Raw genomic sequence first — 18,413 nt, forward strand, 5'->3', positions numbered from 1 at the left:
AATGTGGCCAGGTGATGTTGTCGATTACTACCGATATTACAAGAAGTACACACCCTGTCATTTTCAAGGCAAAACTGCAGCAAGTAAGCATTGTCTAAGGAAATTTAAAATCTCTCTCTCTCTCTAAACACAAGCATCACCACACAACCAACAATGACCAGTGTCAGAAGTTATCAATAGTGAAAGTTAATAACCAATGGGTGAGGTGGCATTAATGCTGCCCCTCTGTTTTTTGACAAAGGAGAGAGTAGTGTTCCATCCAGAATTTAGCCAAAAGCCTCCATCATTACTTGCTCATTTAATTTCACCTACTATCTTATTAACACTTTCCCAATAGCTGGAAGTGCATTCCAGAATCTCAGTGTTGTTGTATTCCTAGGATGGTCAATGCCAAGACAATGTTCTACAAAAGCAGTTTCGCTCAGCTGTTGTAAGCATGAGGTTGGGTTATTTGGGGGAGGAGACCAAACAGTGAGGTCATCGGTCTCATAGGAACTAGGGGAGGATGGGGAAGGAAGTCGGCCACGCCCTTTCAAAGGAACCATCCTGGCATTTGCCTGGAGCGATTTAGGGAAATCACGGAAAACCTAAATCAGGATGGCCGGACACGGGATTGAACCGTCATCCTCCCGAATGCGAGCCCAGTGTGCTAACCACTGTGCCACCTCATTTGGTTTGTGAGAATGTATGATGCTTATGCTCAGTACGCCAGTCCTAATAGTGTAACCAGTATGTGACATACCACACATACGAGGAATATGTCAGACACCCAATCCTGTTGGAAATTCTCCCTGCATATTATCATCACTCACGCAGTACATGGTTGGTCAGTAGCACAATGCACTCCGATCTGTCTTTCACTATAACCAATCTGATGAAAAGTGACCTCAAGATGGGCTAACTCAGCTGACAAACTCTCGGGGTCTGAGATGAAGTGGGGCCTTTTAATTTAGGTACAAAGTACCCACTTCACACTGAGCCAGATGGTGACAACCATTAGCCTATAGGTACAAGCAGTGTGAGTAGGCTTCCTATATATGAAATTTCCTGATGTACCATCAGACCAACAAATCAAGGAAGGGAAAGTATTCATCCTTTTCCCCTCCATCATGAAATGAATATTCAGCTGGGCTGAATTCAAGTATTTTTAAAATTCTCACTGTGCACAACAAAAGTGTCACGTATGTATCTGAAAAAAACACATAGGTTTCAAGGTTGCCAACTCCTTGAAACCTTCCATAAACAAATTGGTGATAGGGGCTTCCCATCAAAACTCTTATCTGTCTACTCATAGTGCTGGTCATAGAATAAAAAGTAAGTGGAAGTGAACACATGTCGAAATGGGTTCATTAATTTGACACCAAAGCTAACTTCAATCAACTGTAACGAAGCAGACAAATACGAGTGAAGAGACAGACCACATCAAAACTTAGTAGAATATCACAATCATTCAAATGCATTCCCTCTAATTGTCGTAAGAATTCCACCGAGCTCATAATGTGATACTCAAACTGACCTACTAGTGTTCTCAGCAGGTGCTTTGTTACATGATATGTCATAGCACCAATATTACTTACAGTCGGAATAAGAGGAACACTTTCCTTGTGACTCTTCAGAAGGCCATATAACCAACCTAGGGGAAACTTCACAGTAAGAGCTGATTGTATGTATCGTATTGTATGTTAACTGTGGACCTAAAAATGATGGAGAGGCTCCGTCCCTGCCGCAGCTGCAGTGGTCCACAACCCCACGACGACTACCGCAGTCCACTTAACCCCTCCGCCGCCCCACATCAAACCCAGTGTTATTGTGCAGTTCGACCCCTGGTGCCCCCCCCCCCCCCCCCCCCTCCCCCCGGAAACATCTCACACCAGACGGTTGTAACCCCTATGTTTGCGTGGTAGAGTGGAGAACTTGTTTGCGCAGCAATCGCCGACATAGTGTAACTGAGGTGGAATAAGGGGAGCCAGCCCGCATTCGCTGAGGCAGATGGAAAACCGCCTAAAAACCATGCTGGCCAGTTCACTGGACCTCAACGCAAGTCCGCCGGGTGGATTTGTGCTGGGGACCAAGCGTTAGACCGCACGGCCAACCGGGCAAACGCTTGGGAATCAGCGCAAAATTTAAATCATTCCCTAATGTGGATAAAGCTGTGTCGTCAGAAGCTTTCTTGGCGAGATCTATTACAGGATGTCAATTGGTAGTATTAGACTGTGAGCCATTGAAACATTCAGACTATGCCAAATGCTAAGCAGTTAAAGAATGAAAATTTTAGTCAGACTATGACCCTGAAACATCACCCAGCCAATCCCAAGAAAGAGCTGAAATTTTAGTAGCTATCAATAAATGAAGCCAAAACAATTCTTTGGAAAGAAAAGCTGACTGTTGATGAGTAATGGATCCTCTCATGAACAAGAGCTAGGCCAACACGTTGTGCAATATAGTGCACAGCTTTGCCAAAGGTTGGAACATTATTTTAACTGAGGTTTTCCATTCTGTTGCACAATCTTTACTTGCTGCATTTTTCTTTGAAAATGACAAGGTGTGGTCCTATTGCAATATTGGCAGTTTTTGATCATATTATTTGGCTGCATTCTTGTAAGTTATGTGAACACAGTGAATAGTGTTTCCCAAGACCTCTGTTGGCAGAATCCATATTGACTCTATACAGGGTAAACCTGAAATGCTGTAAAAAAGTTTCTGAGGTTGTTCAGAGATATTTTATGTATATTTTGATATAAGGGACATGTGGTCTTCAATGGCTCACTACATGTTAATTGCAGTTTGCTTGATTTCTTGTCCTTGTTTATCCTTGTATCTGCATAGCACTGAATATGCCCAACAGTTCAGATGTTGACAGTATGTTCTGTGGATCTTGTTTGGAAACAGATTTGTTCTATTCACTCACAGTACTTCAAGGCAGATGGGACCAAGAAGGGACAGGAGGGGTGGTGGCTTCAAGACCTCGTTCAGCAGTCATTGTGCCAGTGTCCTCGATTAAATTTCGAACACCTACGCAATGTCTCATTAAGTGAGGACATACGACACTGTTGATGGTGATCCACCCTTCAGATGTGGATGTTAAGCTCAGGGGCTCCCGTGGTGCTATTCGGCTATTCGATAGGAGTGGGTTGTCTGTTGGCAGTGGGCTTCACAGTCTCCCTCCTGCCATCATCATCCAACACATACATGACACCACACTATACACAAACCCATTACAGTGACCTACACTTAACAGTTACATTTAAACAACATGTAACACTCACACTTTGCACAGGAAAGGTCCCTACCAGTGTGAAGGATAGAAAACAACTACCTTTCCAATTCAAGTGGCCGAATATTCCCTTTGGGTCTTCCAGCCGTTCATGCTGTATGACTTCACTTGCTGTTGACAACAGTAATGCTAAGTTTACTTTCCACTCTTGGGCTTGTGTTCTCTTCAGCCTGGTCCTGTGTCTGGCAGTGATTGTTGGTACAGAAACTCTCTGTCCGAACAGGCCTTGTTAGGCCCAATGGTACTGAGTGGCTGCCGTGTCATCCTCAGCCCACAGGTGTCACTGGATGCGGATATGGAGGGGCATGTGGTCAGCACACCGCTCTCCCGGCCGTATGTCAGTTTACGAGACCGGAGCCACTACGTCTCAATCAAGTAGCTTCTCAGCTTGTTTCAAAAGGTCTGAGTGCACCCCGCTTGCCAACAGCACTCGGCAGACCGGATGGTCACCCATCCAAGTGCTAGCCCAGCCCGACAGCACTTAACTGTGGTGATCTGATGGGAACTGGCGTTACCACTGCAGCAAAGCCGTTGGCTTATTGTACAGAACGTGGACAAAAATACACATATAAAAAAAAGTTTTGCATCACCCCGGTTCGCAGAACTCCTGAAGATAGACGTTGATTGTGGATATTGTATCACAGACACAGTTTCTTTGACTGTTCAGAGATGTCACCAAACCCATCCATAGATGTAAACAACCGTGCACGAGCAGCACCTATTAGACGGAGGGGGTCCGACAGCCGATCAGTTCCCGTCATTCCACCAGGAAGGAGGTACACGGCTCATGTTGTCTCTAGGTCAACCATGCTTAGACAGTGAACACTGTGGTTCAATCACATCCACATTGTTGCTTTGTGCCAGAAAGGGCTCTCAACAAGGGAAGTGTCCAGGTGTCTCGGAGTGAACCAAAGCGATGTTGTTCAGACAAGGAGGAGATACAGAGACAGGAACTGTCGACGACATGGCTCGCTCAGGCCGCCCAAGGGCTACTACTGCAGAGGATGACCACTACCTACGGATTATGGTTCGGAGGAACCCTGACAGCAATGCAACCATGTTGGATAATGTTTTTTGTGCAGTCAAAGGATGTTGTGTTGTGACTCAAACGGTGCGCAATAGACTGCATGATGCGCAACTTCACTCCTGACGTCCATGGCGAGGTCCATCTTTGCTACCACAACACCATGCAGCATGGTACAGATGGGCCCAACAACATGCCAAATGGACCACTCAGGATTGGCACCACGTTTACTCCACCAATGAGTGTCACGTATACCTTCAACCAGACTATCGTCAGAGATGTGTTCGGAGGCAATTCGGTCAGGTTGAATGCCTTAGACACACTATCCAGTGAGTGCAGCAAGGTAGAGGTTCCCTGCAGTTTTTGAGTGGCATTATGTGGGCTGACTGATAAAGGCAGTAATGGCTGTACAATACGTGAGTGCCATCCTGCGACTGATAGTGCAACCATAATGGTAGCACATTGGCGAGGCTCTGAGGGATCTGTGTCAAATACCATTGAGGAGTGGGACAAACTGGACGAAGAGTGCCTTGATAGCTTGTGGATAGCTTGCCACGATGAATACAGGCATGCATCAATGCAAGAGGACGTGCTACTGGGTATTAGAACTAACGGTGTGTACAGCAATCTCGACCTCTGAAGGTCTCACTGTATGGTGGTACAACATCCAATGTGTGGTTTTCATGAGCAATAGAAAGGGCGGAAATGATGTTTATGTTGACCTCTGTTCCAATTTTCTGTACAGGTTCTGGAACTCTCGGAAGTGAGGTGATGCAAAACTGTTTTTGATGTGTGTATCAAAACATCAAGAACACAACACCTTACACACCTAATACTATGTAGGAAAAGCATTGGCATTTGAAACAGCTTCCCGTCATCACAGAATGCATAAATACAGTTGCTGTATGTTTTCAAGGGAATCTTGTATGATTTGTCCTCCAAAATAGTAACAAGTTCTGGGATGAATGATGGAGGTGGATAGTGATCATGCACCATTCTCTCCAAAGTAGACCACAAATGCTCAGTGATGCTGGTGACAGTGGTGACCAGGGAGAGGTGAAAATTCACCCTCATGCTCACGGAACCAGTCCTGAATGATGTGAGCAGCGTGAATAGGAGCTCTGTCATCTCGGAACACAGCTCGCCATTGGGAAACAAATACTGTACCGTGGGAAGGACCTGATAAAGTGGTCATATAATCCTTGGCAGTAACACAACGATGCAGAGTAACCATGGGTCCCATGGAATAGTGTGATAAGACTGCCAAAATCATCGCTGAATCTCTCCTATGTTTTACTCTTGGGATGTTAACTGAGTCTGAAGATTGATTTCAGTGTCTTTTCATAATTGATTGATCTACACATACAATGTTGAGCATTTTTCTGTAGCATCATATCAGCTTGAAACCCCTGTATTCAGTATACACTGGCTGTAAGATGTGAGGAACACTTCCTGTAGCCTTAAGAGCACCCTGTGCAAACTAATTTTGGTGAAACTTTATGAGGGGCTGTCCACATTCTAACCTTGAAATCTATGTTTAATGCCCATCACAAGAGGTCATGGGAATAGATGATTTGTAAAGCTAATGATGTAATGATGCTTTTTGTTTCAATCACAGGAGAAATAGTAAGTATGACATGCAACAACTTCCTTAACATACTGGGTGCTAGAGTGTGATCAAATATAATTTTTGAAGAAAACACTTCATTTGCATGGGAAAGACCATATAAACACCTAATCACTTCCTACTGTGTGTTCAAAAAGTCTTGTTGCAGTGCCGTATGATTGTTAGCCGTGCGTGCCATATGATTGTTCACCTGCCTGGGTTTTTCAACAAAACAATAAGCGCAGAATGATACTTCAGTGATATTCTGTACCCATTCATAGGAGAACTTGTGTTAAGTGAAATATTGAATGGTTATTTTCAACAAGGTGGTGCAGCCACACATACGGCGTGCGTTTCAATGACACTACTTGCTGATGTTTTTGGTGATTCCATAATTTCACAGGGACTTTGCCCTCCACGATCGCCTGACCTAACACCACCTGACTTTATCTTCTGGGGTGTATCGAAAGCAAATGTCTATAAAAACCGCCCAAAATCCATTGAAGTGAAAACTGCAATATCTGCTTTCAATGCTTCTGTTACAGAAATGTTACAGCTTGGGTTTGGAAATATGATTAGACAAATTGAATTGTGTATTCAACAACAGGAGGGACACTTTCTACATTTAATGTGAAAATTTGTAAGTAAAAATGAATATTCAATAAATTAATAACTTGTATTTCAATGAGTTTCATTTTGGTATATTCACTGCAGCATGCGGCACGCGCGGCTAACAATCGTACGGCACTGCGGAGAGACTTTTTGAACACCCTGTAGGATCCGCATTTACATTTGTTGGCTTTGCCAACACAAAACTATATTTTTACTTTCCAAACTAACCTTAACATCAGGATGTGCTACAGATGTGTCTGTCATCACTCGGCAGTTCTGCTTTTGAGAGACAATTGTTAAAAATAGTTCATCGCAGACAGGGCAAAGTGCTGTATATATCAATACAAGAAATCCTGTAAGTAGCAGAAACAGAAACTGAAGAATGGACTGTTCACAAAGTATGATTAAGCTGCATAATTTTGTCACCACAAGCCAGACTTGTATTTTGGATGATACCATTAAAAAAAAACAGCTGTTAATTGGGAACCACTTACTATCCTCTCATTGACTGCTTCTAACGTGATATGGAGGTGCATTGCAAACACCTGCACTATATCATGAAAAAGTACTGTGAACAACCCTTTGTAAAGTTTAGGTATTGTTTGTTTGCTACTGTTTCACTTACATTACTTAAAAGCAGTATTGTAAAATTAGTAAAAGCGAATGGAACAGCTATATAGCAGAATATCTACATACCAAACGGTGGCAGGAGGAAAAACACATAAAAGGTATTACATATGAAGGCTTTCGGAGCCAGTGGCTCCTTCTTCTGGCAGAGGAGTTGAAGGGGAAGGAAGAGAGGTGAGTTTTAGGAAAAGGGGTTGAATTCAGAAAGGTCACCCAGAACCCTGGGTCAGGGGACTTACCAGACAGGATGAGAAGGAAAGACTGATTATTGGGGACTGCAACGGATGAGATTTGAAAACATGAGAGCTTAAAGGTGACAAGATGGTGGTAATATACAAGAAAGAGAATACAGCCAAAACATCATGCAAGAGTTAATGAGAGCAAAAAGCTAAGTGCGTTGTATGTGATAGAGGTGAGAGCAGGTGGCAGAAAATAGACAGGTCAGAAAATGAAAGATGTAGAAAACTAAAAGGAAGTGAAGAAAGTAATAGTTACTGTGAAGAAATGCTGAAAACAAGGAAACTACCATAACTTAAGGCCAGGTGGGTGGAAAGAACCAAGGGCATGTTGTAGTGCCAGTATCCACCTATGGAGTTCTGAGAAATTGTTGTCTGGGGGAAGAATCCTGATGGCACATGTGCTGAAATAGGCACCGATGCTGTGCAACAGGTTATTGTGTGTTGCCAGTGCACACCCACTGCATATGCCCATTCATCTCAACTGATATCTTGGCAGTAGTCATACCAATGTAAAAGGCCAAACAGTGTTTACATAACAGCTGATATATAACATGTATCATTTCGCAGATGGCCATTCATTTGATAGTATATGTTTGGTTAGTTACAGGGCTTGTTATAGGTTGTGGGTGATAGGGGGGTGCATAGGGCACCTTGCAGTGGGGCAGTCACAGGGCTGTAGGGTAGGGAGGTGGGTGCAGAAGGAGCACAGGATCTGTAAAGGATCTTGCAGAGATTGGGAGAGCGATAAAAATCTATTCTAGGTGTGGTGGGCAAAACATCACACAAAGTGGACCTCATTTTAGGGCATGATTTTAGGACATCATGGCCTTGTCAAAGTAGCTAATTACTACAGTCAAGGTGAGGATAATACTGAGTGACAGGTGGTGTACTCTTAAGCTGTGTTTTGTGGGGATCAGCAGTACCAGGATTGGATGTGATGACCCAGGAAATCTGCTTTAGAACTAGACTGGTGGGGTAATTATGTCCAGTGAAACCTGAGGTGAGAATGGTGGTGTATTGGTGTAAAGAGTCTGCACCTGAACAAATACATTAGCCTTGAATGCCAAGGCTGTATGGGAGGGAACTTTTGACATGGAAAGTATGCCAACTGTCAAGATGTAAGTACTGTTGCTTATTAGTAGGTTTAATGTGAAAAAAAGTGAGTAGCTGGCCTTTGGTGAGGATGAGATCAACACAAAGGAAAATGGCATGGGATTCGGACAAAGAGCAGGCAAAATTTAATTGGGGGAATGTATTTAGAGATTCCAGGAGTTTTAACAGTCAGCCTCACCTGAGTCCATAGGGCGAAATGTCTCATTGTGAGGCTGACCTGTTAAAACTCCTGGACTCTCTAAATACATTCTCCCAATTAAATTTCATGTAATCCTGTCCCAAATCCCACACCACTTTTCTTTTCACCAAAGCTTTTTGCTGGACGTAATTATCCACCAACCTAGTTCAAAAGCAGATTTCCCAGGCCATCACATCCAATACTGATACAGTTGATGCCTCCAAAAAACAGCTTCACAGCACACCACTGGTCACTCAGTATTAATTAGCTACTTTGACAAGGGCACAACTTCCTAAAATCGATCCCTGAAATGAGATCCATTCTGTCCGACATTTTGCACACCACACCTAGAATAGCTTTTTGTTGCCCTCCCAATCTCCGCAATATCCTTGTCAGTCCCTATTCCCTTTCTACCACCATCTCCCTACCCTATGGCTCCTACCCCTGTGATCATTCCCGCTGCCAAACTTGTGCTATACACCCTCCTACCATCACCTATATCAGCCCTGTAACTGGCAAAACATATACTGTCAAAGGGAGAGACACCTGTGAAATGACATATGCCATGTACCAGCTGTTATGTAAACACTGTTCGGCTTTTTACATCGGTGAGCCCACTGTAAAGTTATCAGTTAGGATAAATAGGCATAGGCAGAGGGTGTAGACTGCCAACACTCAATATCCTGTTGCAGAGCGTGCTCTACACTGTGACAGTTGTGAGCTCAGTTCCTGTTTCATCACACGGGACATCTGTATTCTTTCCCCAGACACCAGCTTTTCAGAACTCTGTATGTGGGAACTGGCACTACACCATGTACTTAGTTCTCGCCAACCATCTGGTCATAATTTAGGTTACTTTCTTTGGTCTCAGTATTTCTTCACAGTAACTATTCCTTCCTTCATTCCCTTTTAGTTTTCTACATCTTTCATTTCCTGACCTGTCTTTTTTTTTTGCTATCTCTCTCCACCTCTATCATATACAATGTACTTAGCTTTCTGCTCATGCACAGTGTTCTAGCAGTAATCTCTGCCTTGCATATCAACCTACCTTCCACCTGTAAACTCTCTGGTTTTCGAATCTTGTTCAGTACAGTCTTTCCTTCTCATCCTTTCTGGGAAGTCTCCTCTGACCCAGGGTTCTGGGTGACTTTTCTGAACTCTGCCCCTTTCCCTAAACCTCAACAGACCTTTTACTTCACCTCTCTTCCTTTCCCTTCAACCCTAGTGCTAGAAGAAGGAGCCACTGACTCTGAAAGTTTACATACATAATAGCTTTTATATATGTGTTCTCCTGCTGCCACTTGGTGATGTTTTTCATCAATGCAATTAAATTATATTTTCAAAAACCGATTATTTTTGTTGATATAGCAGAATACGTTTCTTTGTTCCAGTGGCACTGGAAGCAAACCTGCAGACTACCCACAGAAGCCTCCGTACAACCGCAATTATTTCGGTCAGCCACCAGGCACCAGTAAATTGACACATGAGGCCAGATATCCTGGCTACCAACAGGGCTACCCAGGATATCAAAACTATCCAGCTGGATACCCCAGATCTCCTGGGGATTATGGACGTCATGGAGGCTACCCATCATCGTCAGGTGGTAGCACTTACGATGGGCACCAACAAGTGTACACTGGCTCTCCAGGCTTCGTCCATTATCCGAGCAACAGATACTCTGGTGGCGGCTCACAGTGGAGTCCTCCAGGATACACACCCAGCTACAGTATGATACCAGGCCTCGACGGTATCTACAGTGCCAGGGGCAGCCGTTTCTCGACAAGGTACCATTCCAGCCAATTTGGACTCTCAAAGAATTTTTTTTAGGCCAAGCTTCCCAACCGTCATCTCCTTGTCAATACCACAGTGAGTACAGCTTAGGCCATAATTTTATTTTCATTAGAATTTTTCATCCAGGAAAAACCCAGAAATTTTTTTGGATTCTGAGTATTTTTCATTGTTTTAGTTTTCAGATAAATTTTTGTAGTTTTGACTGGTAAGAACTGGTACTTTAACAAAGAATTTTACGTTAGTCCGCTGCACCATAATAAAAATGTAGTTGCGAAAAAATGTGCCATTTGAAAAACAATACACTGTGCAAACACAGACGAACCTGTCGAAGGCTGTAGGATGGAGACTATGCAATACTTTGTAACAACAAAACTGCTTTTGATGAGTATGATGTCACAACTGTTTACATTTCTAACAGTTCACAGGAAACTACTGTAAATGGTGGTTTCAGAAATGTTATTTTCAAAGTAAATTTCCTTTTACACAAGATGAATTAGGTTATATGTGACAATCATGCAGCATTTGACTCTCATTAAAAACTTAACACTTTGAGGACCAGCCACTTAGAAAAATTTTGGGGCGAGAAAACCAGCCATTTATGCCATTATTTAAAATTTTACTGGTTCATTTGTGCTTGATATATTATAAAGGGTTATACACACTAAAATATTGTACGTGCAAGCTTAGCATTTCTTGTCACTGTGCTGTATGTATATTAATTTAAACCATTACCTTTTTCTAATTGTGTGATTGGGCTACTAAGTCATGTTGTTATTGGCTGACTCATCACATTTGTGTCCTATATTCTGCTGTCATTGACTGCAAGATCATGTGACTTGAGCAGTGACTGGCTGACAAAAGAGCAGTGTAGTTTTGATTTCAGTGCTCCAGAAGTAACCATGTGTGGAATTAATATTTATGCTTCCATAATACAAAAATATAGAATATACATGTTGCCGCACACCAAAGCTATTCCAAAAGGTTTTTTTTTTTTTTTTTTTTTTTTTTCTCCCTAAAGCTGAGAAGTTCTACACTGGTGTATGAAACCTTTACCTTTCAGAGGATTGATAAATTTGGGTATAGAATGTTTTCACGTGGGACAAAGTGTATTTTTAAGTGGGAAATCTGGGAGTTTTTTTTCTTGTCTGTGTACAATGTTAAAAGAACCCACACTGGTCACTCTATAGATGTTGGACTGGTACCACCTGATCATGTGATCCTCTATCTCTGACAAAAGTCATGTCAGTGACATGAACATATTTCAGTTGTTTGTGTGGAATCAGTATAGCAAGTTCGATCAACATGGATACTTGACAGAATGGCAGAAAGGAGCCGTCATGTTTGAAAGTGCTCATGACCACACGTTGAATGTAGTTATCTGATTTGTCAGTGTACTAATGTGGGCTATCCTACATATCTACGAGGAACAATGTACCTCTTGCAGCCATATATTATCTTGGTGCATAAGTTTGTAGCATTCTGGTTTTGTGTGTTGGTATTCTTGTTGTTATGGGTTTATTTATCAATTGTCATTTTTTATTTGTAGTTAACAGGGTATATATGACCCAGGACAACCGGGAAATCTGGGAAAAACCCGGGAATTTTTCGGAATTCCGGGAATTTTTCACTGTCTTAGCTTTCAGTTAAATTTTTGTAGTTGTGCCTGGTAAAAATTGGTTCTCCTGCTACTGGAGAATGATACAGCAGAATAAAATATAAACGAGAGCGAAAAAAAAATAAAACTTTAGTGGCAAAGGAAATGCACAATTTACAACAACAAAACACCGAGCACGCACAAGCGTCTGCAAATAGCAAAAATATGTCAAAGGCCATAGGGTAAAGACTATGTAATTCTTTGTAGCAATAAACTGCATGCTACATGATGTCACAACTGTTCAGATTAGGTTCATTAGTAGCTGCAAGCAGCCAGATGCCAACGAGAAAAATCTTTCTCACGCGCCCTAGCTGCCAGATTCGCGCATGCGGAGAATTGTCTGAGCTGTAGTGGGGAGGGCGTTAGTCTCCACACGACCCATGTTTGCGTCAAGTGATTTTGCTGCTTCTCTTCATTTACAGCTCCCACATCAAATGAAAACAAAAAGGGTTTCTGTGGCTGGGAGCTATCAAGTGAATTAAAATACACTTACATAATTACGGAGGGCAAAAATATATTATTAGTTTCAGTTTACTGATTTTATTTTATTTCCAAGTTATTAGCAGTCAAGCATTAATCACCTTGCAGAACAATGAAGTTATTTTTGCAAATGTGCTAAAGAAATTTGGCTTCATTAATCTTTCTGCTGAGGCGATCATTTTATTTGAAACGAAGTGTTTCATTCCACAGTATTGGCCAGTTCCAACTACTCGCTGAATTTCAAGTGCACGTTATCATCTTCTGTCATGTATGGCATTATGCCATAAGAAAGAACCAAAAATGAGATCATAGAGTTCTGGTACTCCAAGAAAACTTAAATCCCAAAAACAGCACTGAAAACCTTAATATCAGATGGGACGTACTTCATTGTGAATCTGGAAAAAAACCAATGTGCACTTCAAGGCAAATGATGCATTTTATTATGGTTTACAAAATTCTGATGCTCTTGGGAGTATCCTCTGATGGTGTAATGTAAGCTCTCTTAGTGCTTTATACATATGAATATGAGGGTTTCCTACATCACTGCAGCTGCGTACGTGCAATAATGCCTGTTTTCTGGCACTCTCTGGCAACTAATAAATCGAACCTATTTCTAACAGTATTGCGAACGGTGGTTCGAAAAGTGCTACTTTCAAAGTAAATTTCTTTTTACGCAAGATGAATTATGTTGCGTGTGAGAAAGTGCGATGAATCTCTAAATCACAGAGCATTTAAAACTAAACACTTACAAGAATTTCGAGCCCAGAAGACCAGACATTTATGTCATAATTTTAAATTTAATGGCACATTTGTGAGATGTATCTTAAAGTATAACACACGCAAAAAAAGATCAGTATTACATGTGAAACATGAGACCAATATTACATGTGAAAGCTTAGCTTTTCTTGTAGCTATACTATGTATATTAATGTAAACCGTTAACTTTTCCTCTTTGTGCTTTCACGCTACATAACCAGTGATCTTGCTATTGGCTGACTACATCATGTGTCCTATGCTCTGAATATCTGCTGTCATCGGCCGGTGAGATCGCGTGGCATGAGATATGATTGGCCTACAAAAGGAAATTGCAACCTCGGTTCTTGTAGCTATACTATGTATATTAATGTAAACCGTTAACTTTTCCTCTTTGTGCTTTCACGCTACATAACCAGTGATCTTGCTATTGGCTGACTACATCATGTGTCCTATGCTCTGAATATCTGCTGTCATCGGCCGGTGAGATCGCGTGGCATGAGATATGATTGGCCTACAAAAGGAAATTGCAACCTCGGTTTCAATGCTCTGGAAACTAACGTGCTGTGTTTGGTGCAATTCGAATTTATACTTTTGTAATACGAAAATATGCAGCGTACATGTTCCTGCAAATCAAAGGTCTTTCCAAAAATTCTGTCCCCCAGCTTTACTTTTTTTTCCGGGAAGTTCTACGCCTGAGTGTATTTTATTCAAAGGATTGATAAGTTTTACAGTTCCAAGGGAAAATCTATGGAAAACCTATTGTCACTTAGCACCAGAAAAAGTGTATTTTCGCCCGGGAAAAAGGTTATTTTTTTAACGGGAAATCCGGGAATAATCAGGGAATTTTTTTTCCTTGTCCCCATATACACCGAGTTCACTGTTGCTGTTTGTCATTTGGAGACAGAGTGGAATTATGGACGCTAGAAAATTGAGTGCCAAGTGGAGAAATTGGAACATTTCCAATATATTCTTCTGTTTGAGTTCAATAGAGGGGTGACAGCAGTGCAGGCAGCCTGAAACGCCATTTGACAGAGCACAGCAAGAAAATGGTTTTCTCATTTTAAGGAGGATTGTGTTAACATTAGTGATTCTCCATGTTCAGGAAAAACTTCAGAGTTTGATGAAGATAGTTTATGCAAATTAATCCACAATGATCCACATCAGTATAATTGAGAACTAGCAAGTGTGATGAACTGTGATCGTTTCACCATTGGGCAATGCTTGCATTCAGTGGGAAAGGTTCAAAAATCGGGTGTATGGATACGACATACTCTCTCTGCTTGCTCGCCATCAATTGGCTCATGAACAAGACAAATCATTCTATCCTTTATCATTACTAGTGACAAGAAAGGTTTTTTTTTGTGCTGACATAAGGGAAAGTAATGAGTGGTTGATCCGAAACAAAGCAACAGTGTGCATCTACAAAAGATAAATTTTTAGCATCTAATGGAAGACCTGTGTGCATCTACAAAAGATAAATTTTTAGCATCTAATGGAACAGCGACAGTGGGGTGTACTATGAATTGCTTCCCTGAGGTGTAACCATTAATGCTGAAATTTATTGTCACAGGGTGTATACGACCCGGGACAACCGGGAGATACGGGAAAAACCCGGGAATTTTTTCATCCGGGAGAAAATTGGGGAAAACCCGGGAATTGTTTAGAATTCTGGGAATTTTTCATTGTTTTAGCTTTCAGTTCCATTTTTGTGATTTTGACTGGTAAGAGCCAATGCTCTAACAAAGGATATTACTGTATCCCGCTACTGCAGAATAGTACTGCAGCAACAAAGCATGAACAAGAGAAAAAAGAAAACGGAAATAAAACTTAAGTTGCAAAGGAAATGCACCATATACAACAACAAAACAGTGCTCATACAAGCATCTGCTAACAGCAAAGTGTGTCAAAGGCTTTAGGAAAACTATGCATTTCTTTGTAACAACAAATTGCCTCCGATGAGCGTGGCATGACAACTGTTTAAATTAGATTTGTTTGAGCTGTTGCGGGCAGGCTCTTGCGCATGTGCAGTTGAGTCGCGTATGAGTAGTACCTTCTCCCCTGCTTCTGGTTACAGAAGTGTGGCTGGGTGCCACTGCTTAATATTGCCTCGGTTCAGAAATATAGTAAATCTGGGGCTGATGCACAGAGCAGTCTGAGTTGTGGTGGGCAGCGTCCACGTGACCTGTGTTTGCGTTCAGAGATTTTGTTGTTTCCTCTTCGTTTTATTGCTCTCACGTTAAATGATAACAAAATGGATTTTTGTGGCCGGGAGCTATCAAATGAATTAAAATACGTTCGCATAATTACGGTAGGCTAAAATTTGTTATTAGTTTCAGATTTTATTTCCACCTTTCTTACAGAACAATGAAGTTATTTTTGCCGGTTTGGTAAAGAGATTTGGCTTAAAGTTAATCTTTTCTGCTGAGGCAGTCAATTTATTTGAAACGAAGTGTTTAATTTCACACTATTGGCTAGTTTCAACTGTTTGCTGCATTTCTAGTGCATGAATGGCATTATGCCATAATAAAGAACCAAAAATGAGATAATACAGTACTATTACTCCAAGAAAATTTACATTTGAATGTGCATTTTAAGCCGAATTATGCGTTTCAGTATGGTTCACGAAATTTCAACGCTCTGATGTCTTGTTTCTTTTATGCCATACGTAAGATCTTTTGATGTTTTACACATATGGACATATGGGCTTCCGGCGTCATCGTAGCTGCGCAAGCACGGTGACACCTGTTATTTGGCGCTTTCTTGCAACTGCTGAAACGAACCTATTTCTAACAGGTCATGGGAAAATATTGCGAATGGTGGTTTGAAAAGCATTACATTCAAAGCAGATCTCCTTTTACGCAAGATAAACTATGCGCGAGAATGTACAATGAATTTCTTATATCACAAAGCGTTTGACTCTCATTTAAAAATCAACTCTTTGAGGATGACCATTTAGAAGAATTTCGAGCCCAAAAGATCAGACATTTACGTCATTTTACTGGCACATTTGTGTGATGTATCTTAAAGTGTAACATGCGCAAAAAAGATCAACATTATATGTCGAAGCTTATCTTCTTTTCCAGCTTATTAATCTTAAGAGACCAATACTATATGTGAATGGTATGTGTATTAATTTAAACCATTAACTTTTCTTATTTGTGTGTTCGCGCTGCCTAAGAGTGATCTTGCTATTGGCTCACTACATCACGTGTCCTATGCTGCCATCAGCTGGCGAGATCACATGACATGAGCTATGACTGTCTTACAAAAGCGCATCGCAATCTCGATTTCAATGTTTTGGAAAGTAACATGCGGTGTTTGGTGGAATTCAAATTTATACCTTCGTAATACGAAAATATGCAGCGTACATGTTGCTGCACATCAAAGGTCTTTCAAAACGTGTTTTTCCCCCCAGAGTTAAGTTTTCTAAAGTGCCGGGAAATTCTGCTCCGGTATATAAAACCATAAACATTCAAAGGATTGATGAGGAAGAGTATACTGTCACTTAACACGGAAAAGCCGTATTCTCACCCGGGAAAAAGTGTATTTTTAACTGGGAAATCCGGGAATTTTTTTTTCCTTGTCCACGTATACACCCTGTGTCAACAACTGGGACATCTTGCAGACACAGTTAGAGAATAGGAGGGAGTGGAATAACTAGTGGGCCAAGGTATGAAGACTGCAGCCTTGGCAGCAGTGTAAGCGGCCTCGTTTCCTGTCCGACTGACATGATCAGGAATCCACATAAACACCACAGAGGCTCCATAAAGAGTGAGCAAGTGACAGCATTTCTGCACCTGTTGCGCTAAGGGATGGACTGTGTGCAGTTCACTGAGGCTCTGAAGTGAGAGAGTCGGAGCAGATGATGCAATTGAAAAGCATGTGTCGTCGGATGTACTGTATGGCCCGTTACTCGGCGAAGAGCTATGCTGTAAATACTGACCAGTACTCCAGAAGCCGATACCAAAATCATCGGCGATAATGATGAAGGCGCACCTGACACCACAGTCAGTCCAAGAGCCATCAGGGTACACAAAGTACTATTGCAAATTTCCGTGTGAAGGTCATGAAACTTACGGCGATAGTGAGGCTGGAGTAGTATCTTTAGGAAGTGAATGAAGGCCAAGGTGAACACAAGCCTCTGCACGAAGCCAAGGTGGTGAAGGACTCACATCCATCGGAAAAGTGACAGGCAGTATGAAGTTAAATTGCTGGAACAAGAGCTGAAAGCAAACTCAAGGATGCTTCAGCATACAGACTCTTACCTGGGCTGTTATAAATGGTACCAATGGCCAAACAGATAATGTGATATTAGATAGTATAGAGATTGTGTAAGGGGGGAGGGTGTGCAGATGCATAAATGAAACATCCATAATCTAGTTTCGAAGGAACAAGGGACTGATACAAACGGAGGACGATGATCTGATCTGCTCTCCAGGAAGTATCGCTGAGGACATGTTAGGACACTGAGGGACTCTGTATAGTGGGCGACCAGGTAAGACACATGGGCAACAAACAGAACAGCAACAGGCCCAAGATTTAAAGATCATGAAAGAATCCAATTGCGCCACCAGAAATTAATGCAAATGATTTTGTCAGTGGAAAAGCAAAAGCCATTTTTGATGCTCCATGAGTAAAGACAGTTGAGACATCACTGAAGATGCTGCTTAAGGCGACAAGCCTGTGGAGAATTGCATGATATGGAAAAATCATCAACAAAAAGGGAGTTGGAGACGCCCAGAGGGGAACAGTCCATGATAGGGTTAATGGAGATAGCAAACAGGACGACTCCCATGATGGAATCCTGAGGCACACTGTTTTTTTAGATAAAGGTGTCCGACAAGGCAGAACCTCTCACATACCTTGAAAATTTGGTCTTTTAAGAATTCCTGAAGGAAACAGGGCATGTGGCCATGGAAGCCCCACGTTTAGAGAGGATGGAGAATACCAGTCATCCACCAAATGTTCTAGGCTTTCTCTAAATCGAAAAACATGGTGTCAGTCTGGAATTTCCACATAAAACCATTCATGACATGCATTGACAGAGTGACAAGATGAT

General features: G+C 41.8%; 1 protein-coding gene across 3 annotated transcripts in view; it reads left to right on the top strand.

Moving 5' to 3' along the window:
* The window catches only part of LOC124551103, a 214,512-nt gene that overhangs the window by 55,172 nt on the left and 140,927 nt on the right, over window positions 1-18,413 (top strand). For all 3 annotated transcript variants that reach the window (XM_047126034.1, XM_047126036.1, XM_047126035.1), the window contains exon 3: window positions 10,065-10,457. In XM_047126034.1, coding sequence (XP_046981990.1) covers window positions 10,065-10,457 — 393 coding nt within the window. The remainder of the gene's footprint in view (window positions 1-10,064; window positions 10,458-18,413) is intronic.

The sequence above is a fragment of the Schistocerca americana genome, chromosome 9, assembly GCF_021461395.2.
Source record: "Schistocerca americana isolate TAMUIC-IGC-003095 chromosome 9, iqSchAmer2.1, whole genome shotgun sequence".
Taxonomy (NCBI): domain Eukaryota; kingdom Metazoa; phylum Arthropoda; class Insecta; order Orthoptera; family Acrididae; genus Schistocerca; species Schistocerca americana.